Source organism: Sminthopsis crassicaudata, chromosome 1 (genome assembly GCF_048593235.1).
Source record: "Sminthopsis crassicaudata isolate SCR6 chromosome 1, ASM4859323v1, whole genome shotgun sequence".
Classification (NCBI taxonomy): Eukaryota; Metazoa; Chordata; class Mammalia; order Dasyuromorphia; family Dasyuridae; genus Sminthopsis; species Sminthopsis crassicaudata.
In genome coordinates, this window is record NC_133617.1 from 289,228,468 (window position 1) to 289,254,010 (window position 25,543).

General features: G+C 32.0%; 1 protein-coding gene across 2 annotated transcripts in view; it reads left to right on the top strand.

The window, feature by feature from the left end:
• ZC2HC1A (zinc finger C2HC-type containing 1A) overlaps window positions 1–25,543 on the top strand; it is a 56,391-nt gene that overhangs the window by 19,546 nt on the left and 11,302 nt on the right. For both annotated transcript variants that reach the window (XM_074278937.1, XM_074278938.1), the window contains exons 4-7: window positions 4,710–4,851; window positions 9,929–10,077; window positions 13,584–13,683; window positions 15,029–15,128. In XM_074278937.1, coding sequence (XP_074135038.1) covers window positions 4,710–4,851; window positions 9,929–10,077; window positions 13,584–13,683; window positions 15,029–15,128 — 491 coding nt within the window. The remainder of the gene's footprint in view (window positions 1–4,709; window positions 4,852–9,928; window positions 10,078–13,583; window positions 13,684–15,028; window positions 15,129–25,543) is intronic.

Below are 25,543 nucleotides of genomic sequence, written 5' to 3' on the forward strand. Positions count from 1 at the left end.
GCAGCCATAGCAATTTGCTCATATGCTGCTAAGGGGTAATTAATCTGTACTGAAATGTCTGCTTAAGAACCTACACCTGTTAGTTGATCATAGGTGATTGGAGGATTAACTCCACTATGACTATTTTGTTGGGCTTGTATCCTACAGAGCTCACTATATTCAGAAAGCCACAAGTTTTGTCCAGGTTCTTAGCATGTCCTTGCTATAGATTTCCAGTCACTAGGGGTCAAGACTTCATAAGCCAAATTCTGTAATAACATCTTAACATAAACTGATGTAGCCCCATAAAGAGTGCAAGCCTTTTTCAGATCTTTGAGCATTTCTATATCAAAAGGACTTTAATGCTTACAATCCACTGAATATTTGAATCATATTAAATAAAGAATCTTTAGGAAAATGATTAAAATTCATTTGATAGTAAATAATACTTTCTTGACCTGAAGAGTTAAACTGTTGAATCACCAGATACATATTGATTTTCAAATCAGCTAAATCCTGGCCTCCTTCTGGGGCTTTAAGTACTGCCTTTTGCAATCTAGTCATAGAAGGGGGTGATTGCTGGGGGGGGAGGTTCTGGTGGTATCACTGACCTCCTCCCTCCATCCTGGAAGGTGAAGTTGATGGGGGCATGTCAAGAACCAGTTCCTGTTTAGGTGGGGTTGAAGCTGCCTGGTCTGAGGGAGAATCACCACGCCCTTCACCACACCCTTCTTCCCCACTTAACTCCACAAATCCTTTATCTATATTGCTATTAATCCTTTCATTGTCTTCCTCTTTTTCTTCACACTTCCTCATCTAGCTGTTCTTAAAATTTTTCTTTTTTCTATAACTTGCAGAATTCTTTAAGGCCAATTATATTATGTTGCATACATAGATTGTTTCCTTGGAAATTGAATGAGGACCTTTATCATTGTAATATTCACAAAGATGTTGTCCTACCAGCTTCCAATTATTTAGCCCTATTTCTTCTTCCTTTAAGAACCAAGGGGATGTGCTTTCTAATGTACCCAAGAGTCTAGAGATCTCTAGCCAAGTTATAATTAAGCTTTGCCCCTTGATGGTCTTAAGCATGCTTTCTATAGCTCCCCCTTGGGGTGGGAGTAGGTGTGGGGGTGGGGGAGAATCTTTTCCTAACATCTGCCTCATTTCAGCTAGAAAAGGTTACTAGTTTAACTAGCCCTTAAAAAAGTAAGTTCCCTGTTTGTCTATTAAAATACTCACCCTATTTCTTGGTCCCTAAGGGCTTCTTCAGTGAACTTAGGGGCCTTGGCCCCACGTTGGGTGCCAAATGTGCCAAATGTGGATTGTGCTCGCACCCTGGATATCTTAGAATCAGCTGAAGTCAGGATAAGCAAAAGTCTTTATTTTAGGTCTTTATCAGTAGACGTGTGGGATCTCTGTGACCTCTCTCTCTCTGAAGTGACCAGCCTAGTCTTACTGCACTTCCCAGTCCCTCCCACAATTCTCTGTATACACCAAACAATTGGGCCAACACAGGATAGCAGGGAGAGCCATTTTCCAAGTATATTCCTATAGAGTATTGTCTAAAGAGTAATTAGCCTCAAGTGCTTGATTGTCAGACCCCAGTCAATGCACTGGGGTCCTACAATCAAGCACTTGAGGCTAATTACTCAAGAGTTCCAGCCCTTTACAGGTAGTCCCATACATGCTAAATGTGTTAAAGTATATGTTAAATACAATATATGTATACATATTTATACAGTTACTTTGTTGCACAGGAAAGATCAGATTTAGAAAGAAGGTAAAAATAACCTGAGAAGAAAAGAACAAAAAACATTTCAGTATCTAAAGGAAAATTATTCTGTAGAGAAAAATATATAATAAAGCTATAATTTTTGGGGATCTCTGTCTTCTTTCATCCTAAAGCATATCTAACAAAATGATAAACAAGAAAGTTACATACTCGAATAGACCTTTAGAAAAGTTACATAGGATAGAACTATGATTTCTGAATGGGGAATAGAATAAATATGCATATTTCTTTGCTGTGTATGTACTTTTACAAAAGTTAATTATAAATTGCGGTATTAGAAATTTTACTAAAATGCAGAAAAGCAGAGATATTAAGTATATTCTTTAATGCTTACAATCCACTGAATATTTGAATAATATTAAATAAAGAATCTTTAGGAAAATGATTAAAATTCATTTGATAGTAAATAATTTAATATTACAAAATTGGTGATTCAAAGAAGAAATCATAGGAACAATAGATCATGCCTTTAAAGTAATTACCACAGTGATAATAACAAAGGGAAACTTGAGATGCAGCCAAACCAAGAGTTTTGGAAATTTTATTTTTAAACATTTTTATCATTGTGAAAGACAAAAGAAGAGATCAACAGATTAGACAGAAAAAAATAGAAAAGCAATTCCAACTAAATACTAATACATAAATTTTGAAAATCTGAAAAGATATTAATAAAATGAAAGCTGAAGTACCAATGATTTGATAAAAGTATTTTGATTAAAGAATAAATAATAAAATAGATGAGTAATATTTTTGAAAAGAAAACCAAATTGTTAGAGTCAAAGATTAAAAAGTAATACACAACAAATGAAGATCAAAAGAATAATATTCTCAGTAGCGATTAATGCTAACAAAATGTATGTTAGATAAAATGGATAAATAATTACTAAAAATTAAAAACAATATCCAGGTGACATACTAGGAATTGGGAAACTTAAACCAATTTTAGAAGAGAAATCTAACAAACCTATGAATGAATTCTCAAAGAAAATCCCAACATGAGACGACATGCAAAGAATAGTTAATCCCAGGAATAAATACATCGTAAACAAAAATGAACCTTTTTTCATTTTTATGTCTGTCCAGATAGACCACGTATCAACTATGAAAAACTTAATTTTGTTTGGTAGTGCATAATTGCTTGTCTAACTGCAGTATCTCAATTTTTCATCACTAGATTGAATATGAATGGTGATAAGAACCATCCTTTAAAGAACCATTTTTTATCTGTTCTTGGTCTTATTTGGAAAGACCTTTGGAATAGGATATTTTAACCATTTTTTGTGTCGTGGATCCCTTTGGTAATCTAACGAATCCTATAGACCTTCCTTTCAGAGTGTTTTTAATTGCATGAAATAAAATACACAAAATTACAAAGGAAATAAATTATTTTGAAATACAATTATCAGAATATTTGACAATCAAGTTTAGGTGAAAAAATCTTGGTTTGGGATTTCTTCATTACAATTCTGGACCTTGAATTTTGATATATATAATTAACTATATTAAGGAATAGTATTTTTATTCTTATGCTTATTCTTCTGCTTTCTTAATAGAAATCTGTTTTGTCAAAAGTTTCCACCAATTAAACAATTGTATTTTTTATAATTAATGTAGCATATTAAATTTATGTTCCTCTCATAATGGAAACATTTACTTTACCAACAAGGCACCTTATTGTATTTTGGAATAGTTCTAATTGTTAGGAAACTTCAGCTGCTTTTGTAATTTCCATCTGGTAACAATATTATTGTTATACCAGCCATAGCCAAGGAAAATAATAGGTTTAAATTTTTTAAGTTTTATCTTAAGAAATGGTTAACAACTATAATGAAGCAAAAAAAAAAAAAAAAAAAAAAAGAACAAATTGTACTTGATTTGATACATCTTTTCCTAAACAATTGTTTTTTATAAGTTTTCTTAAACATGTTAATAATGTAGTAAAATAATCAGTTGGGGAGGAAGATCAGAGAGAGAAGTAAATATACTCAGTTTCTTTCACTATCTAAGAGCTCAACTTTTTCTTCTAATATTTATTTATGCAGAGGGAAATGAATTAAGAAACCATTAAGAGCACAATCCTATTCATTTATTTTATCAGTACGCATTAACCTGTTGCTATGTACAGTTGCTAAAAATAATAAGCCAGCAGTTTCTCCTTTTAGATTAAGTAAGATCCTCGAAGCCTTGGCTATGGTAGGGTAAAACCCATTTATTCATGTACAGTCATCCTCTTTAATTGAGAAGGCAGCAGAAGACTTTGAAGAATTAGTAAAGGCAACTTCATTAAATAGTATGGAATAAACTTAGTAACAAAAACATGAGTTGAACAAAAGATTTGATTGCCTGTACTTTAATATTAGTTTATAAGATTGTTTATTAAAATGGCCCAAAGTTTTCCAAAGAATTTGCCTTTTGATTTGGAAAAAAAGTGTCATTAGCTCTCTCTATGTATACACATATGTGTAAATGTAGATGCATAAGCATATATAATTCTTTATATTAGATGTTGATGTTTCAGCCAAATGATACTGGTTTTTAAAAACTTTTTTAACTTAGTATCTTATAAGTTACATAAAATACATTTATATTCATTTATGAATGTAAGATTCGATAAAATCCTACCTTAATATTAAACAATATATATATATACACACATATATATATTTTTATAAACATACATATATATATGTAAATACACACACATATACACATATTTTTATATATATCACAAATCTCAGTGGTGTTTCAAATTATTAGAATAAGCTTAAAACTACTGAGAATTTTGGGACATCCTGTATAATGCTTTACTTAAAGTTTTTTTTTTTTCATATAAACTATGACAACTTTTGAAATATATAGTGTTGAAAGTAAAATGAAGCTATTTTTATTTCATTGTGCAGAATTATTTATTATTTTTTGAAAAATTTCTTTCTAGCCAGAACCTCCAAAGAAACAGTCCAACTGGAGAAGAAAACACGAAGAATTCATTGCCACCATAAGGGCAGCTAAAGGACTTGATCAGGCACTTAAAGAGGGTGGCAAACTTCCACCACCACCTCCACCTTCATATGATCCTGGTATATAATATTGATGAGACATATGTAATTATGATGGGAGTTTTGAAACATACTCATGTACCTGTATTACTGCTGTTACATTGTTAATAGGATGATCATAGACTGATAAATTATAATTTTTACCTCAAAGGAAACAACCTGAGTTTATAGCATAGATATGATTCATCTATGAATATGTGAATATGAAGATGTGAAAAGGGGGAAAGTGTACCATTTTATAATTTTTGCACTTTGATTTTAACTTTCCATATAATAGAACTCATTTTGAAATTGCTTCAATTTTAGAGTTATTTTAAAAATTGTTTTAAAATTATTTTATTTAAAATATAATTGATTAATTATATACATTCAGGCTCCATTGTTTTATAATTTTCTAATACTGAAAAGGTGTATTTTATTTCTGAAGTTAAAAACATCAGGGAAAAAATTACACTTGAGATGAGAAAATGTATTAGTGTAATACTTTAGTTTGAAGTGTTAATAGCCCACATTTTATTTATCTTCCACAATGACATAGACATGTAGCTTGTGTTCTTTAATAAAATTAAAGTCTATACAATTTCTTGACAGAAATTACATAGTACATGTGATATAAAAGGATATAAAAATGCCATTAAAATAAGGTTTCTCTTTGTTTACTTGAGTAAATTTAAATTTAAATTGTGGCACAATCCTCATTTTAGGAAAAAAAATATAATTTGAGGGACTGGAAAGATTGCACAAAGGTCGGAGCTGATTGGAAAAGTTCTTAGTGAAAACACCTAAGTGCCCAACATCATAAAAAATATAGGCAGACTTAATTATAAATACATTCATATTTGTAATACAATTTCTGGCTAAAGATCAACACCTTTCAGTATTTTTTAAAGTTATGACAAAGTATCCACAGCATTTGTGGGAATATCGAAATGCATAGAATATGTATTTTTTTCCATAGGCATACATAGTACTATTTAATTCATTATTTCTGTACCTTTAATCTTGACACAGCAAATTTATTTTTAAAGTTTTTACTTGTCTACATAGTGATTTATCTTCTGGCCTAGTTCTTTCTAATAGCTTCTCTTTCAGAGAATCTAAATTACTGAAGAGGTTTGCCTGTAGAATCAAGTGATATGGTAATTCTCTGAAATTTGCTATGTGTTTAAGCTAGTTATATCCTCTGTTCAAGTATGGGTATGGATGTATCCATATTCAGGAATCTTGAGCAGGATTTATTTATTTATTTATTTATTTTTTTTTTTTATTCATTTTTCCAAATTACCCCCCCTCCCTCTATTCCCTCCCCCCGACGACAGGCAATACCATACATTTTACATGTGTTACAATATAATCTAGGTACAATACATGTGTGCGAATATCATTTTCTTGTTGCACAATAAACATTAGAATCCGAAGGTACATGCAACCTGGGCAGACAGATATTAGTGCTAACAATTTTCATTCCCCTCCCAGTGTTTCTTCTCTGGGTGTAGCTACCTCTGTCCATCATTGATCAACTGGAAGTGAGTTGGATCTTCTTTATGTTGAAGATTTCCACTTCCATCAGAATACATCCTCATACAGTATTGTTGTTGAAGTGTACAGTGATCTTCTGGTTCTGCTCATTTCACTCAGCATCAGTTGATTTAAGTCTCTCCAGGCCTCTCTATATTCCTCCTTTGAGCAGGATTTATATGCTGTGTTCAAGTATGGGTAGGTGTAAGGGGCCTTTAAATGGGTGCCACAGTGCATCGGGAGATTGAGGCCCAGAAGTAAATTCTGTGGATATTAGGACTGCCCTTGGGCGGGATCCTGGCCATATTGAGATAGCTTCGTAATGGGTGACTCTCTCGCTGATTGGCTGTGTGTGTGACCTCACAGGCCCTATGTAAGCCCACTGCAGGCAGCAATAGCCCTCTTTAATCTGGCGCTCTTCACCCTGGCTCCCTAGCCTGGGTGGCTAAGCCGAGATGGATAGCCAACAGAGGTAAGGATTTTGGTAGTGAACACATGGGTCTTCTGACCAGGTGTTCACTCGGGAACCAACAAGTCAGGGCATCAGTTAGGGCATTATGTGAGTAGGTATAATAAAGGCTTTTAAGATTACACGTGGTTGTTCTTGAGTGCACTACCGGTTATTAAGCTATAGATTCAAGAGATTGTGGCCAGAGACCTTAGAAGGCCTCAGAGGAGGCGAGCCGGGTAGAGCTCACACTGCAAAGGACAGTGGTCAAAGGTACTCTGGTGGGTCTAGGACAGACTAGTAATTGTAACTGCCGGGAGAGCACGTTACAGGTAGGGATGTGTCCATATTCAGGAATCTTGAGCAGGATTTCAGGGTTCTGTTAGGGATTAGTTAAATTTAAAAAGTTAAATTACCATAAAGAGCCATCTAGGAGAACAGGAACAAAGTCCAGGGATAGTCTGTAGGGAACTCAATCAAGGGCTCAAAGGCACAAAGAAACTGCTAACAGATTCCATATTTAGGAACATGTAGGTCCAGCATGTGATAATTGTTTACTTAATAAACAGTAGTGTTAATTTTTATGAGCATATGTGATACTTAGATACTACTCAAAGATGTTATGTAATAATGGCAGTTCTGGGAGTGTAGGCACTTTTGCTTATAGTGTTCTTTCTATCTAGAGCATCAGGATTGCTAATAAATAATCTGGAGACAGAAGGAATGATTAGTTTAGATAGAAAGTATAGTTAGTTCTTGGTTAGTTCTCATTTATATTTGAGCCATAAGTCTTTTAATCCCTAGGTCCCACATTTGCCTTGCTTTTGGAAATCAAATTGCAATTTTTTCTCTATCACCTATTACTGGTAGTTTTGTTTTCAGAACAGGGGAAATATTGCCACTTGTGCCTTTTGGGCCCATGAAAGACTTGATTTATGATTTTCATGAAGTTAGGAAGCTTCACTAAAAAGGCTATCAGGCCTTACATTATTAGAAGTTTTTATTGTTACTATTGAAACTGTTGTTTCAGTTTCTAATAGTGTTATCCATTTTGAAAGTTGATAGTCATCCTCTGACCTACAAGGATATGCAGAGACTTGATGATTGTGGTCAGTAGCCTGAAAGGTAATATGATATGGAAAAAAGTATTGGATATGGAGCCAGGATACACTGGGCTCTGAATTCCACCTTTGAAATTAGGTTTGTTAAATTGGTTAAGTCCTTTGGGAAGCTTTTTGAACTTCAGTTTATCATCTATAACATGAAGATACTATTTGAAGTTGTTTTCTCAAAAAGTTGTTGGAGGTCAAAGAAGATAATGTGTGCTTATTTTTCCAACCCTTAATATGCTATATAAATGTTAGCTTTTATTATTATAATTTAGGCTTAGCAGTCACCTAGCTTCTAGGGTACTATTTGGCTACAGGGCCAGTGGTACAAAGCACTATAAATCTATAGATCCTAAGAATTAAAGAAGGATTCCGTGGTTTGAAATTCATTATATGTTTTTGAAAGGAAGTATGCATTTAATTATTAAAATACAAGTCAGCAGTGGAAAAGATAGACTGGCTATCTTTGGTAGGAAATCTGGTGTCATAATAAAAATTGATTTATTCAGTCTGAGTCATCCTCAGTTTGAGGACGGTAGGTTGTAGAAAGCTATAGCTTGACTTGTTTCTTTCTAAACAGTTCATTAATCAATATTGTAGGTATAGTGAACAAGTTGTTTTATGTCATTGGGGGTGGGAATTACAGTTTTACTGACCAGATATGTTAATAGTGTTTCCAGTGCAGATGGCAGAGATTAATTAAAAGCCAAGTAGATGCTATATATCTAAGGGGCTGGTGAGAGATTAGGAAGACTGAGACAGAGATTGTCAGTTAGGCTTCTCAAATTTGAGCCCTAAGACAGGGAATTAAGAACAAATAAATATAAGATGAGAAAAAATAAGTAAAGTTGGTACATAGTAAATGTTTACTTAAAATGATTTTATTTGCACATGGGCTATTTGTGCTTCTGAGAATGCCATTTAGCCTGGGTAGCTAAAGGACTTGGATAGTTTAGGACTTAATTTTTCTCCTTTTTCTTGGAACCTCCACAAAGTTAGTTCCTTACTTCCCTGATGCTTTAGAAGTGATTAAAATTGTCAAAACACTTAAGTTCAAATCTTGACTTAAGCCATTAATTAGCAAAGATGACCTCAGGCAAGTCTTTAAATCTGCTTCCTTATCTAGAGATAGATAACATTAATACTTGTACAGACATTTTCATAAAAGTGCCATAAGACTCAATGAAATAATGTATATAAAGAACTTTATAAATTATTACTTGCTAAATACATTTAGGCTATTAATATTTTTAACATCCTTTCAATGCCAGAGGCATAGGAAGAACTGTCATATTTTGAGCCCTATTGAAGGTAGTCTTTTCATTATTAGAGACACTAGGCCTATTCTGCAGAGGAAGGAAACTTTGAGAATATGCATTTGGACTCTTTGAAGGAGAAAATAATGAGAGAAAAACTCTTTTTGTTGAATTGTTGAGAAAACTTTTTATTTAAAATATTTTTCCTGTTGAAGTACTAAGCTGTGCCATATTCAGGCCTTTATTTTAAAAAATATAATACTTTGGGGCAGCTAAATGGCTCAGTGGATATTGCACTGGCCCTGAAGTTAGAAGGACCCCAGTCCAGAAACTTACTGGCTGTGTGACCTGGGCAAGTGTCCTAACCCCAATTGCCTCAGACTCCCCTCCAAAAAAAAATAATACTTTGATATAATGACTATATCATCTATATTCTACAAGTTAATCTTTCCATAGAATTTTTCATCTTTAGTGAAAGAATTTGAGGTAGAGAAAAAAAAGTCTCATTTCTTTACCTCTCAGTATCATTCTTTTTCTTCTTTTTCATTTATTCTTTATTTTCTTTCCCTCTTATCTGAGATGAGATTGAGGTAGGGAAAGGCTAGAATTCAGCAGCTATATAATCCAGTGTCTTTCTTAATGAAGATAGAATTGGCTCATCTCTGGCTTGTTAGTTTTTTTATGTGTGTTTGTGTGTGTTTATTTGCTATGATTTAAGACTCATTTCACATATCACTAATCTGTTTTTGTATTTATATCTCTTTTAGATTACATTCAGTGTCCATATTGCCAGAGGAGATTCAATGAAAATGCAGCTGACAGACATATTAATTTCTGTAAGGAACAAGCTGCTCGTATTAGTAACAAAGGCAAATTTTCTACTGATACTAAAGGAAAGTCAACTTCTCGAACACAGGTAAAATGATATATGTTAAACCATTTCTGGGGACAGATAGGAAAGACTTCATAGAATTCAAACTAGTAGGTTTATATTCCAAGGAGCATTTTACCTGGTGTTTAGAAATTAAATTAATTTTTAAAAGATTGGTATTGTAATCTAGGAGAAGTAGCAGTGGCCAAGGATCTAAGGATTTCTAAGGATCCTTCCAACTCCAAAGGTCTGATATTTAAAATGATAGTGTTGAGTTGTAAGAGGGAAAAATGATCACAGAATAATAATTTCAGAGTTAAAAGGGATAGTAATAGAGTAAGTGTGTAGCTGATAAAACTGATAAAACAAATCTGAAATTGCCTCTTTACATCTTCCATTCATTACTCTTAGTTAAGTCTTTTGAGATCAAATAATATATCTACTCTCTTCCACACAGTCAAGTGTCTTCTGAGCCTTGTCTCCAGAATTAAGAATGAGTCCTTTTTTTTCTATTGATAATTCACATTCTGGTTTCTCTTCTCTGAAAGTTCTTTGACTTATCTCTCTTTTCTTTTTAAAATGTGGTACCCCAAACTGAAAACAGTATTCCAGGTGCTATTGTTTACTTACCTTTTTACATCTTTATGCCTTTACAACTTGATTCCCTATGTTCAGTGTACCCAGCTTCCTTTTTTCTCTCTTTGAATAACTTAATACACACTCAACTTCTTTTCCCTTCTCTCCCTAAATTATTGTCTTCCCTTGCCAATTTTCTTTACTTACCCCCCCCACCCCCCAGTTTTTTCTTTTCTTTTTTCTTTTTTAACTTCAGTGTACTTGGTATAATGAAAAAAAGTACTGGCTCTGAAGAACCTGGTTCAAACTCTACCTCTGAAGCTTACTACGTTTTCAACCTTGAGCAGATTCACTTTTTTGGCCTCATTTGCCTTATCTATAAAATAAGCAGTTCAGACCACATGACCTAGGAAGCCATATCCTCAAAACTATGATCCTCTGGTCTTACATTTTCTTTTCCTATAAATGCTGCTCTTCTTTAACAGAGAATATGCTCTTGACTTTGCTGTTCTATGTGAGTGGTAAAGTGCTGGGAGAGATTTTGGATATTCCTAATAATTCATTCAAAGAGAGTTTGTGCAGTTGAAACAGCACTGGATTTGGAGTTGGAAGATTTAGATTTGAAATCTGGCTCAGTGTCACTAAGTGTGTGACATTGGGCACAAAATCTGTAAGGGCCTCAGTTTCCTGATAGATTAATATAAGATTGTTGGACTACGTGTCCTCTAAGGCCTTTTCCCTCTCTACATCTTTTGATCCTCTAAGAATTCTACAATAAATAATCACCTATGGAAAATTCATGTAAATGTTGAATTTTTAGATATATTTATATTAGTTACATTGTGTGTAAAACCTATTTAAATTTAATGCCTACAATAGTCTTAAAATTAAATATGTTTTGTTTTTTATTTTTTTATTTTTTTACTTAAAAACACTTATTCCAAAGACATGTTCATTGATAATGAAAATTTTCAAGAATTTTCAGTAATAAAAATGTGTATCCATATATCCTGAGGCATATTTGAATGTCCTTTCAGTTGAAGTAGTGAAAAATAATGGGATCTATCTCTGCTAGTATTTATGCACAAAGTCCTTTTGGGAGATTTATAAATTTACTCATATCAGAATATATGCCAACAGGTTACCTTGATTAAAAGAGAAAAAAAATCCACTTATTAAAAATTCACAATCAGAGAAATAAATTACATAAATGATTGAGTTTCTATGGGGAAAGAAGCCATTCAGAGAACTTCCAAAATAGAGAAAAAACAAATGTAGTATTCCATTTACATAAAAATGACCTACTTAAGATAAATATATTTAGATAATTTAGAACTGGGTGATTGATATATGAAGGAAACCTGGTAGTACTTAATTTTTGTCAGTTTTGATACATGATCCATCAATAGACCTTTTTTTTTTTTTTTTTTCTGACCTTGTTCCATCACTTTCATATCTATCTGGCTTATTTTTTGTAACTGATTGGATTTTAATTATAAGGTTCTTTTCAGCTATAAATGTCATGATTCTAACACCTTTGATCTTGACCTTTTTTTTTTTTTTTTTTTTTTTTTTTTGCTTCCTGTTTGGTAGTGCATATAAACAAAGAGTTTGTATATATAAGCTGAAGATCTATGTGGTTAGAGATGGAAAATTGGATTTTGTTGCACAGTTAAACTAATGTTTCCCTAATGTAATACAATAAATATTCATACTAAGTATCTGTTAAGTGTAGGAGCCCTGTGCTAAGTGCTTGAAGAATTTTAAAGTTTATATAAGAATGCTTTGCCTCTTAATAATCTTAAAGTAGGAAACACCAACTGTATTACCATTATAAGACATTTTATTTCTAAGCCAGAACTAAATTATTTTGATGATTATCACTTTGTGATATAATGTGAAATTTGGTACAGCTTGACAACTTTATGTTATTTTTCATTGATTCTTTTGATATTTTTGACTTTTTGATCCTCCAGATGTGTTTTGTTATTATTTTTCCTAGTTCCGTAAGATAATTCTTCACTAGTTTGATTGATATGACATTGAATAAGTAAATTAGATAGAATTGTTATATTTATTTCATTTGCTTATTTCATGAGCAATAAATATTTCTCCAATTGTTTAGATTATCTTTATTTGTATGAAATTTGTATTATGTTCATACAATTCCTCAGTTTGTCTTGACAGATAGACTCCAAAGTGTTTTATAATGTCTGCAATTATTTTAAATGGAGTTTTGTTGGTAATAGATAGAAAAGCTGGTGATTTTTTTGGATTTATTTTATATCCTTCAACTTTGCTAAAGTTGTTAGCTATTCAGTTAGTTTTTTAATGGATTCTATAGAATTCGTTAAATGTTTCATCATATAATTTGCAAAGAGTTATAATTATATTTCTTCATTGCTTATTTTCTTTCAATCAGTTTTTCTTATCTTATTGATATAGTTAGTGTTCCTAATATAATATTGAATAATAGTGGTGATGTGATTTCTTTTTTAAGAGGAAATCCATGGGAAGACATATTCTCTTCTATACTTTATGAATTCAGACAAATCTAGACAGATAGCAATGCTAAAATCAGTATATTTGGACAAGGTTATTTATGGGAGCTTGGGATTGTGAGTCCATGATTTATGGAAGCTTGGAATTTATTTAACAAAAAAAAGTCATTCCTTATAGTTCACTGATATACTGATTGGTTGAATGTTAACTTTTAAAGTATGGTAAGATTCTATTATTGCTTGCTTCTATTGGATTTATTTTGATATCTGTAGTCTAAAATGATTTACTATTCTTAAAATTATATATAATTGCATGTTATAATATTTACAGTATGTATATATAAAATTGCATATTTTAAAACACATTCAAAATCTAACCAAATAACATGCAATTAAAAGAGAACATTTTTTCAAGAAGTATTTTGGCTGATTATCACAAAAAGTTTCTAATTTCTTTTCTTTTCTTTATTTTAGTACAAGCCTCCTGCTCTTAAAAAGACAAATTCTCCAGCAACAATGCCTTCAGCATCTTCACGTTTACCACAACCAAGTAGTGTCAGCAAGTCTATTATAGGTATGAAGTACCATAAATTTAAAAGGTATTTTCCACATATGTTACCAGAATAAGACATGAAGGTAGTGTGTGATGTTACAGTAAAGTTAAATAACCAAGACATGTTTGACTGAACAATGTTGAGATTTGAAGAAAAATAATGTATCTGTGATAAGTAAAATATCATTCAATAATGTTATGTTTCAGGTTTTTCAACCACAGTTATTTTTGCCTCTTACCAGTTGCTATATTTGACTTTTTGGCTTAATTTAGAACAAAAATTCATATTAAAAGATTTATAGAAAATTGGTACTTAGGAAGTTTGTACAAATACGTGATCCAACAAGCAGGCAAATAAACAAAGCATACATTCATTATATGGTAGTACAGAAAGATTTGGCTACACACATTCACATGGCCAGAGTGCTCATTTGAGAGGGAGAGAGAGATATATGTTATCATATATGTCAGTGTGGGGGGGTGCACATTCAGAATGGAGACTGAGCAGGTAAGTTTTATACTTTATAAATGAGCTTTATTGAGAGCAGATAATGCCAGATGTAGGAAGGTGCATTCTTATAGGTAGTATCCCTAAATTATGGGGAAATTCTCAGGAGCATTTGGCAATACCATATCTGAGTGGGAAATTCTTAATTGGAACCAGAAATTTGATGAGGATTTGAATTGCTAATTGAGGGCCCTATGAATAAGTGTTGACACCAAAGCTGCTATAGTTAGCCCAGAGTTCTATCCAGATAGAAACCATGAGAATTTACATGTTTGAATACAGGGTCACAATGAATCAAGATTATGGAAAGGTAGTCTGTTATTGCTTATATGTTTATGTTCTTTAGGACCATTTAGCCTCAATGACTCCATATTTTAGAGTCCTATTATGATGCTTTTTAGTTCTTACTACTGCTGTTATTGATGGCTACCTTTTGTCCAGAGCACCAAAAACAACAAAATCCCAGTGGTTCCTGTTCTTTTGATTATGATACCACCTGTAAAGGTCTATTGTTATCTAAGAGCATAAGGTACTTTTCATTATCTTAAAAAATCTTTTTTCACTGTGTTATGTAGCCATATGATAATGATAATGCTTAATTCTTTAATCTAATATTGGGTATTTGTGAGCATTTCTGTCTTTTTAACTGAGCAAAGAAACCAGCAAAAATTGTTATGACATTCTGGAATGGCTGTTTTCTTGACTTCTATATGTTTCTTGCAGGTACTAATTTTCTCTATAATTTACAATTAAGCTTTATTTTTACCTAAATTATTACCACAACAGTCTTTAAAGAGATGCAAAACAGTCTGTCATACAATTCTGGTAAATAATAATGTCCATTCTTTTTATTGAAAGCTGCACCGTCAAGTAAAGGGTCTTCTGTCAGTGGCTCTTTTGGAAGCAAACTTCAGAACTTATCTCCCTCTCATAAAGGAGTAACAGCTCCATATGTAGGGTAAGTTTCTATTCAGAATAATTCATTTCATTGCTGTGACATTCAAATTGTTTTGTTTAAAATTTTGAGTTTATTCAATTTTAGTTTACAAGAACTCTTATTAGAATTGGGATTTAGGTAAAATGATGTTGTTTTTAGAAGTTTTTCTTTCATTGTATTTATTTAAATGAAAATGAAGTTAACATTATGGAAATTTCATTCATAACTGTAGCTTAGGAAAGTAAATACTTTTTGCTTTTGTTTTTTTACCCCACAATTTTAAATATAATCTGTTCTTGTGACCCTTTTCACAGCTCAAAAATTAAGAGATTGTTATATGGTGCTTTCAAATGAATATTCCTACCTATGACTTGTAAAAAAAAATGTGATGATCCTCTTTTAAGGTTTGTAAAGCCTTTTATATGCATTATCACATTTGAGCCTGACATTGGTTAAGTTGATCAACATGTCAGTTTAATTTCTAAATTTTCTAAAAATGTAAGTGACAAAAGAAGGGGATTGCTTTTTTGTATCCTACTTCAAGACAGCTGTGGAGTTGATAGATCCAGTGAAGTACTTTTTTTTCAAATGTAGAGCATTGTATTTCTTATGCATATGTAATTAGTCAGGAAGAATTGGTGCTTTGTGGTCTATACCTTACTTTCTCTATCTTGGTTTTGTTGCATGTAATTAGACACTTGAATGTATTTTTCCCATTAGGTAAACTAGTGCATGTTTAGGTATTGATGAAATAGTCCTTTTCAGACTATGTTTCAGCTCCAATATAGATTTAATAAGTTTTTGTTAGGGCAGTTAAGTATAGCATAGTGGTTAGAGCATTGAGTTTGGGGTCAGGAAGACTTGATTTCAAGTCTAGTCTCAGATACTTACTTGCTGTCACCTTAATTTCTGTTGGCCTGTTTCCTCAGTATAAAATGAGGATAATAATAGTAATTGTCTTCCATGGTGGTTGTAAACATCAATGAAATACTATTTGTAAAGTTCTTAGAGCAGTGCCTGGAATGTTAGATATGATGATGATGATGTCTTGGCTGAGAACCAAGCCACCATTTATAACATTTGTTTCAGAGAGGAAGGGCATTCAGAATACCAAACCACCAGCTGTAAACAGATTTTGGAGTTATTTATGAATATTTAGATATTTGTACTACCAAATATTTTAAAATGAAGCCACTAAAGATTTTAAGTGGTATTTTATAGGCATATTGATCAATTACTGATTACTTTGCATATGAATTACATAGTAAGAGATGAATGGAATAAGATGGGTAATCTGATTTTCTGTTGCCTCATTTTGTACTGCTAAATTGGGTGTAGGTTACAATTATATACTTGGTGTCATAATTTCTTATTGATTGGGATTCCCAGATTGTTAATAGGAAAAAGACTAAAAATCTGGCCTAAATAGTTTTACAGTAGAGCCATTGCTATAATACTTTGTGGATTAACTATAGGAAATTTGGATATCCAGTTATTGAATTTATAACTTTTTCTAATTACTGAAGTTACTAAAAATATTATCTGGATAGCTATTGAACTAAATTTTTTTTATTTTAGCTCTTTATTTACAAGATATATGCATGAGTAATTTTACAGCACTGACAATTGCCAAGACTTCCCCTACTTTCCCCCCCCCTCCTCTCCCAGATGGGCAGGTTGACCAATACATATTACATATGTTAAAGTATAAATTAAATACAACATGTGTATATATATGTCCAAACATATTGAACTAATTTTTAAAAAAGAAGCAGAAAAGTAACATGTGAATGTTTAAAGTGACATCTATAGAGTTTATTTTAGTGACCAACTCTGCTGAAATAATTTGATGTCTTTGGAGACTCATGGGAGTACTTGTCACTGACAAACTCATTATCTTTGTGCTTGGAGGATGTGAATTAGCTATAGATAGATGTGTAGTTGGTGTTTGAAGGGCCTGTGAAATGAAATACAGTGAGAAACCCAGTGGAAAATATTTTCCTAATTCCAGAAAATGACGAGTTGTCCTATGGGATCCTTAAAGTAGGTTGAAATGTAGAGTTTTCAAATAAACTGAACTTAACCTTGATTTTTAAGCAGAGAAATATTGTCAACATTTGAATTAGGTAATTGAATGGAATACAATTTGCAGAACTGTTTTCTAAGAATCACATTTCTTTTTCAAACAAAATGAATGCTATTTTACTTAAATCAATTTTCCACATCTCTGTTAAGATAAAAATCCCTCATTTTATTTTTATTTTTATTTTGTAAGAAAAAAAAAATTTATATGTAGTTTCCTTTGTGCTTCCATAGCACAGTATTAAAAACTTTACTCTGTAGATCAACAAATGTTGAGAACTTATATAAAATGCTACTTATTGTTATTCTATGAAGCCCTGTACAGATGGTAATTTATAACATCACATCAGAATACAGTCCTTCCAAGGAAGTGCATTTTATAGATTAAAGAGTTTTTAAAGTGGTTACAAATAAGATCCGACAGGAAAATTGGATTCACCTAATGCATTATCTTAACAGAGATGTAAATAATTTATTTTGTACATTACCAGTTTTGAGCAATTTAACTTCTCTGTATCAGACTTTAAACAAACTAAGGTTTTTTTTTTTAAACTGACTATGAAATTTAATGTTTAATATGCCATAAAGATACTGACTTGTAGATAAGTTTCAAAAAGAAGCTGAGTTTCAAAGGAAGAGAAACCAAAAGGCACAAGTGAGGATGAAGAACATTCTAGGACATGGGGAATTACTATTGCAAAAGCATGGAGATAAGAGAGGGAATATATTACGTCATTGGAGGAATTTTTATAGGCAGTGTTATTGTTATATAGATATTCAGTATAGGAGAATAAAATGAGAGAAGACTGAAAAGGAAGAGGCTAGGATATAGTTGTTTGAATGACAAAGGAATTTTTACTTCATCTTGGAGCCACTCTTCTTCACTTTATAGATATAAAGATAGTTTTCAACATTCACTCTTGCAAACTTAACCTTTCAAAATTTTCTCCCTCCCTTGCCACCATACCCTCTCCTATACAGGAAGTAATCCTACATAGGTTAAACATGTGCAATTCTTCTAAACATATTTTCACATTTATCTGTTGCACAAGAAAAATCAGTTCAAAAAGGGAAAAAAAATGAGAAAAAAAGCAAACAAACAACAGCAACAGCAACAAAAAGGTGAAAATACTAAATTGTGATCCATATTCAGTCCCCATAGTTCTCTCTCTGGATGCAGATGCCTCTCTCCATCATAAATCTATTGGAATTGGTTTGAATTATCTCATTGTTGAAAAGAGCCACATCCATCATGGTTGATCATAATCTTGTTCTTAGTGTGTACAATGTTCTCTTGGTTCTACTCACTTCACTCAGCATTAGTTGTCTCTCCAGGCCTTTCTGAAATCATCTTGCTGATCGTTTTTTAGAGAATAATAACATTACTTTCATATACCATATTTTATTCAGCCATTTCCCAATTGATGGGCATCTTGTCAGTTTCTAGTTCCTTGCCATTACAAAAAGGGCTGCTGTAAACATTTTTATACATGTGGGCCCTTTTCTTTTTTATGATCTCTGCCCTTTGGGCGTAGTTCCAAATTGCTCTCCATAATGGTTGGATCAGTTCACAACTCCACCAACAATGTATTAGTGTTTCAGTTTGTCCTCATCCCTTCCAAAATATACCATTATCTTTTCCTGTCATCTTAGCCAGTCTGAGAGGTATGTAATGATACCTCAGAGTTGTCTTAATTTGCATTTCTCCAATCACTAGTGACTTAAAGCATTTTTTCATATGACTAGAAATGGCTTTGGTTTCATTTTTCATATACTTTGATCCTTTATCAATTGGAGATTGCCTTACAGTCTTATAAATTTGAGTCATTTCTCTATATATTTTAGAAATGCAGCCTTTATCAGAGCCCTTGGATATAAATTTTGCCCCCCGTTTTCTGCTTTCCTTCTAATCTTGGCTGAATTGATTTTGTTTGTACAAAACCTTTTTAATTTAATGTAATCAAAATTACCCATTTTGCCTTGCATAATATTCTCTAGTTCTTCTTTGGCCACAAATTTCTTCCTTCTCTACAGAGCTGAGAGGTAGACTATCCTTGTTCTGCTAATTTGCTTATAGTATCACTTTTATATATAAATCATAAACCCACTTTGCCCTTGGTATAGGATATTAGGTGTTGCTCAATGCCTAGCTTCTGCCAAACTATTTTCCAATTTTCCATCTGGAAATTATTTTTATGAGTGCTGATGCAAATCATCAAGAGAGATGAGCAGAGAGATAGTATAGGTCTCTAGCAGTCTAGGGAAGCTGATGTACTTCTCAGAATAATGTTTTTAAATGCATAAAATAAAATAGGATTACCATAGAAGCTAATTAGATATAAACACATTTATTACAATTTTTAAAAAGAAAGTACAGTGATCCCAAGTTAAGAACTGTTATTGAATGAAAAAGAAACCAAAAGGCCAAGGCCTGCTAAGCCTTGCTAATATCCACATTTGTTGAACATGACATGGATGAAGAACCAGAATAAAGAGGCTGAGAATGGCCAGAGATAGGATGACTAGGAAAGGACAGTCTCAGGAGAATCTGAGTAGAGAATATCCAGGAGGATTAAATAATCAGCAATATTAAATACCGAAGAGACCAAGAAGAAATCTGTAATTTTCCCCTGAAGAATTGATGTTGCTAGATGCTGGTCCTAGAGTCATAGCTGGCTTCACACTCTTAGTAAATGTGTGACCCTGCTGATTACTTTGTCCTCAACTGTAAAAAAGGAGTAAGAATAACACCTTTTCCCAGGGTTGTTGTCAGAATTAAATAACACGATATTTCCAAAATATTTAGCACAATGCCTGCACATAGTAGGTGCTCAATAAATGTTTCCTTTCTAATGTATGTAACTTGTATCTATCTTTCTACTATGAAAGAATAGTATGAGCTATTTTAGTGAAAGCTTTGCTGAAATCTAAGTAAACTATGTTCTCATTTTATTGTACTCATTTTCTGATTTAATAATCTTTCCAAAAAGGGAAATAAAGTAAAATCTGGCATACTCTGTCCTTTTTCTTAAATTAATTGTTTTTTCAATAAACAAAATTCGATTTTCCTCTCTCAGTCTTTCCCCATCTTCCCTTTTCCACCAGGGAAAAAGAGAAAAAGAAAAACGATACTTTAAAAAATAAATATATGCATAGTCAAACATCAAATTATGGCATTGCCTATGTGTCTAAAAAATGTCTCATTCTGCATCCTGAGTCCATTACTTCTCTGACAAGAGGTGACTGGCATCATTCATCTAGGATCATGGTTTTTCATTACATTGATCAGCGTTCTTAAGGCTTTCAAAAATTTTTATGGTGTTATTGTTACTATATAAATGTTTTGCCTTGTGCAAGATCTATTTTTGATGAAGCAGCATTGGCATTTTGTAATCATTGCTTCCTTTTTCTCAATGTTAGCTAAACAGATCTTTCTTTAATGATCTGTTCTAGAATTTTCCCCGAAATTAGAGCTAAGCTTGTTGGTCTATGGTTTTCATGTTCTCTATTTTTTCTTCCCCAAATCTTCAGAATAGCATTTGAATTTTTTCAGTCTTGTGATATCTTTGTTTTCCATAATCTTTCAGTTTCACTGACAAGAACCTCAGTAGTCATATTTGCCATTTCTTTTGGGTCCAAAGATGTTGGTCATTTGTGCTAATTGACTAAAATTTATTGAAAACAGCTGTGTGCTTTCTTATTCTTTAACTTTGGTATCAGATCTTTGTTAGTAATTTTTCTTTTGCATTTCCAGTGTAAAGATCATTCTGTTTTGCAGAGAAAATGAATTGAAAATAATAGTATTATTAACTGGCATTTATAATAGGATGTTTATGATTTGCAAGATCCTTTGCAAATGTTTTCTCATTTGATCCTCACAACAGTCTTGGGAGGTGGGTGTTATTATTATCATCCTCATTTTACTAATGAAGAAACTGAGTCACACTGGAAAATTCTTGGCCTCTCTTGTTGACTATTTTTTCTTTGAACCTTTTAAAATTTGCTCTCTCCAAACCTAGGATACAAGTCATTCATTGCTCAGATTTCCTCTTCTTTACCACAAACTCTAAGATGAAGTGTTTTCTTCTGATCAGTTTCCAGTTATTTCTTCCTGGCAACTGTTTCTTTCTTGTCAGTGAGAATTAGGTAAAGAATTGAAATTTCTTTTACTGATCTTCTACTTTTTGAATAATAAAATTGTCATTAAGGCAGTCAAATATTTATTAGCTGCTCCATTTTTGGCAGAAAGGTCCACCAAATGTCTTGATAACTAAAATTCTCTATCACTACTATGCCTCTGTTCTAAATTTATGATACTATTTCCTAAGCTTATTTATTTCTTTGTTTTTTCTGGCCAGCTGGTTCAGAATAATCTAGTGGTAAAAATTATTTCTGTTTTTCTCTCTCTTTCTCTTTCTTGACTTTACCTCATTTCGTTGTGCTTGGAAGAAATGTTGAAGGGAATAGTTTCAGAAAAACCTGGGAAGATTTGTAGGAACTGATGCATGTTGAAGCGAGTAGAATCGGGAAAACAAGCTATATATATACTGTAACATTGTAAAGATGGTAACTCTGATCACTACAGTGACCAGCTGCATAGATACTTTTCAATAGTCTTCCTATTCAGTTTCTTGGATTTCTTCACATTTCCTAAATTAATTTTTCTTTTCTGTATTCCTTGCCTTTGGCCAAAAAAAAGTGAGAACCACACCTATTGCCCAGTTATCTTCAATTTATTGCTCAACTTCATAATCACTGATGATACTTTTAAAATTTCTTCTGTAAGTATTATTTTTTTGTCCCTGTGAATCACTATCTATAAGTTGGTGTTATCTATATATTTTTTTTATATTTTGAGAGATTCACTGTTATATTTTGGATACATGACTATGAAGGCAAAATAGCTCCCATTATTGTTATTAAGTCAACAAAATAGCTGTTTCACATATCCCTGAAGATACACAGTCACCAAACTATACTATTCTATATTACTACTGCCCCATACTTGAAAATCTCTTCTCTACTCACTAGGTGACTATACCATGTTATTCTTGAAAAGACCAGAAACTTCTTTTTTAGAGTATCCAACTCTACCCTATCCTGGTAGAGCCCCAAATCTGCTTTTAAGCCCTAATGGTTCTTTCCCTTCTCTTTCTCTTCTGTGTAACACTTCCATTTTGGGAAACACTTGTTTCTTTTTTTGAACCTTTAATTCTTGCTAACATCTTGGAGTGTGAAGAGGTATTTTTTGTTTCTATATTTTTTCCAGTAGAGTTTAACAACCAGTACTCTGTATCAGAAAGAGAAATGTGCTTTAGACTAGTCCTTACTTTAGATTGATAGAAGAGCTATAAGAAAAAGTTCCTCTTTTTTTTTTTCTCAGAATATTTATATTCCAGGCAGCCTCATATAGAAACACAAAAAAGATGCCATGAAATTTCATAAGATGTTTAAATATCCTGAAGAACATTGTTTAGCCTACCACAAAGTGACCCTGTTTTGTTAGGTATCATGTAACTATTTTTCTTGTTTGTAATCTCATTGGCTGACTTTACTTTGTTTCACTTCCTGGACCTATATCAGTTTCTGTGACTAGATTGAGGTTCCTTTTAAATGACAGAAAGCTATGAAAACTACTGTTACAAATATGACCTTACAAAATTACATTACTATCAGGTTAAAATAATAATCTTTAAATTTGTAATTTTGATATTTTTCAGTAATAAAGCTCAATAATAAAATATGTATAAATAAAATAAAATATTTATCTAGTTAGAGGTTACTAACTTTCAAAAATAACTTTTCAAATATGAATTCATTAATATTCACAGTTATCCTTGTAATGCATATAATTGATTTTTGTATTTTTGCTACCCAGAAAGGAGATGTTACCCATATTTTTATAATTAGAAGTATTATCCAAGACCGCATAGACTTATTATAACCATTATACCTGCTACTGATGCTTTTAAGGAGTAAAAGAAAGCAATAGAGTTGAAATAACCATTATACCTGCTACTGATGCTTTTAAGAAGTAAAAGGAAGCAATAGAGTTGAAAATATGAATGGGCAAGATTATTGTATATTCTCTTTTAGTAAAAATTATTTATCCCTTCACAAAGTTCTTTTTTGGATCCTGATTAACATCCACTGTGTTAAATATTCTTCACAGTTTTGCATGATCTTTAAAGTCGATGATTTTGCCCTCTGCGGTATTAAAGTCATTAATAAAAATGTTGAATTATACAGGGCCAACCACAAATCTCAGAATCTACTAGACTTTCCATGTTGACTTTCAATCATTTATTTGCTCTGTTAAGTCTAACCATTCAGTTGTTTCCAAATCTGTCTTATTGTATTGAGTATAATCTAATTACTTGAAATCATTTAGGGTAACTTAGGCACTCTATTACTTAGTCTTTAGTGATCTTCCTTATCAACTTTTTTTTTTTTTTTTTTTTTGCCATTTTTGCCTAGGTGTTTTTTAAGGTTATTCTCTTTAAGTAGCAATAACAAAAGTGTAATTGAATAATTTTCCCTTTTCTCTGTTATTAGTTGCCATTATCTCATTCTGGCCCAAATTAAGGCCCATTCCTTTTTTGATTCTCTTTTGCAGAAAAAAAGCAGGGAAATATAGGCAAAAACAAAACAAAACAAATTCCTTTTTGTAGTCTTGACTTTTCCTACTACCTTGATTCATGATGAGTGCCTGATAATATTTTTATAGAAATGATTATGCCACACTCTTTTGTTCTTCTGTTATTGCTTTTGATTTGGTCTTCTGTGCATATCTTTTTCTTCTAAATTTCTTAATATGAACTTAATCATCACTAAATACGAACACTATGTTTAAACAATACAATAAAATCAATTAAATTTTGATATATAAAGAACAAAAATTATGTGAGATCATGTTTTTATTTTATACATTTTTAAATTTTAAAATGTTTAAATAGTAGCAATGAAAAGTTTCTCCTAAAAGTTTTGTTTTCTTGTATTTTAAGTGTTTAGTTTATTTTTGTTTATATTCTCCAGTTTTTCCTTCTCTTTTGTTTTCAGAATTTTATTTTTAGAACTTTCCTATCTCATCTGGTTTGGAGTCCAATATAATTTTCTTCCATTGAATCATATCTATTCTTTAAAATTTGGTTATACAAAGTTTGGACAGCACATCAGATTATCGACAGCTTTCTTCTGTCTGTTTTGACCAGAAATCTTGGGATCTTCCTCTCCTGTAGTTTTTTTTTTTTTTAATATGTATATGTATATCTATATTGAAAAGAGGCCATTCTCTGCCTCATTTCATTCATACACACACACACACACACACACACACACACACACACACACACACAGACATTTTTTAACTATATAAAAGAGGTATCCTCTGCCTCATTTATTACCTATTCTTGATCACTGTATGGACAATTCCATAGTCAAACTGAGAACAATTAAGTATCTTCCCTTAAAAAAAGGCCAAGGTCTCCCACTGAATCCAGGGCCATTTCTAGTCATCCCAATCCTTAATTTGCCACTGAATTCAGATGGCTTCAGAGGAGAAATAAGGGAGGCTTCCCTCACTTAAATCCAATTCACTTTCAAGTCACATCATCACTTCCATGAAGGACCATGTCATGGTCCTCTTCAAGAATAACTCAAGAGTGAAACAGTGTTTCCCTGGAAAAAGTGGCTATTTTCTGTTAATACTAGACCGTAATTCAGAAACCAGAAATGAGTTTAATGGGAAGCAAGTAGTCCCTAGGCTAAGTAATAGACCTGTACATAGGGAAAATTAACATCAAACTGGCAGAATCAGAGATTGATATTAATCATACCGTACCTAAGTCAGAAAAAGTGATTTTTGCTATTCATATTTAGGGAAAAATTTTGTAAAAAACCATAGAAACAATTTTATTCCTGTAACATTTTTCTGATGAGAAAAATGTTTTATTTTTTATTTCTTAAATTCCAGATTTTTCACCTGCATATTTTGATAATTGGACTCAAGGTAGTTTTATATTTTGATCAGGGTTGACTTTTCAGATTGGAACTTTAAAATATAATGTGAATTTCTCCTTTCTTTACTTCCCATCCCACAACCATCAGAAGTACTTATTAAAAAATAAATCTTTTAATTTGTATTTGGAATTGATTGATATTTGATATTCATCTTTTGAATAGCTAAAAATAATCTCTACAGTCATTATTAAACTTTAAAAAATTTAAAGTAAATTTATAATTTGAGACTTTTTCTTTAGAGATAAATTAAATTTTGTTTTGCTCTGAAAATGAAAGGATAATAGTGATTGCTGTTACATTTAATTAAAATGTTAAAAAAGCATGAAAATTACTCT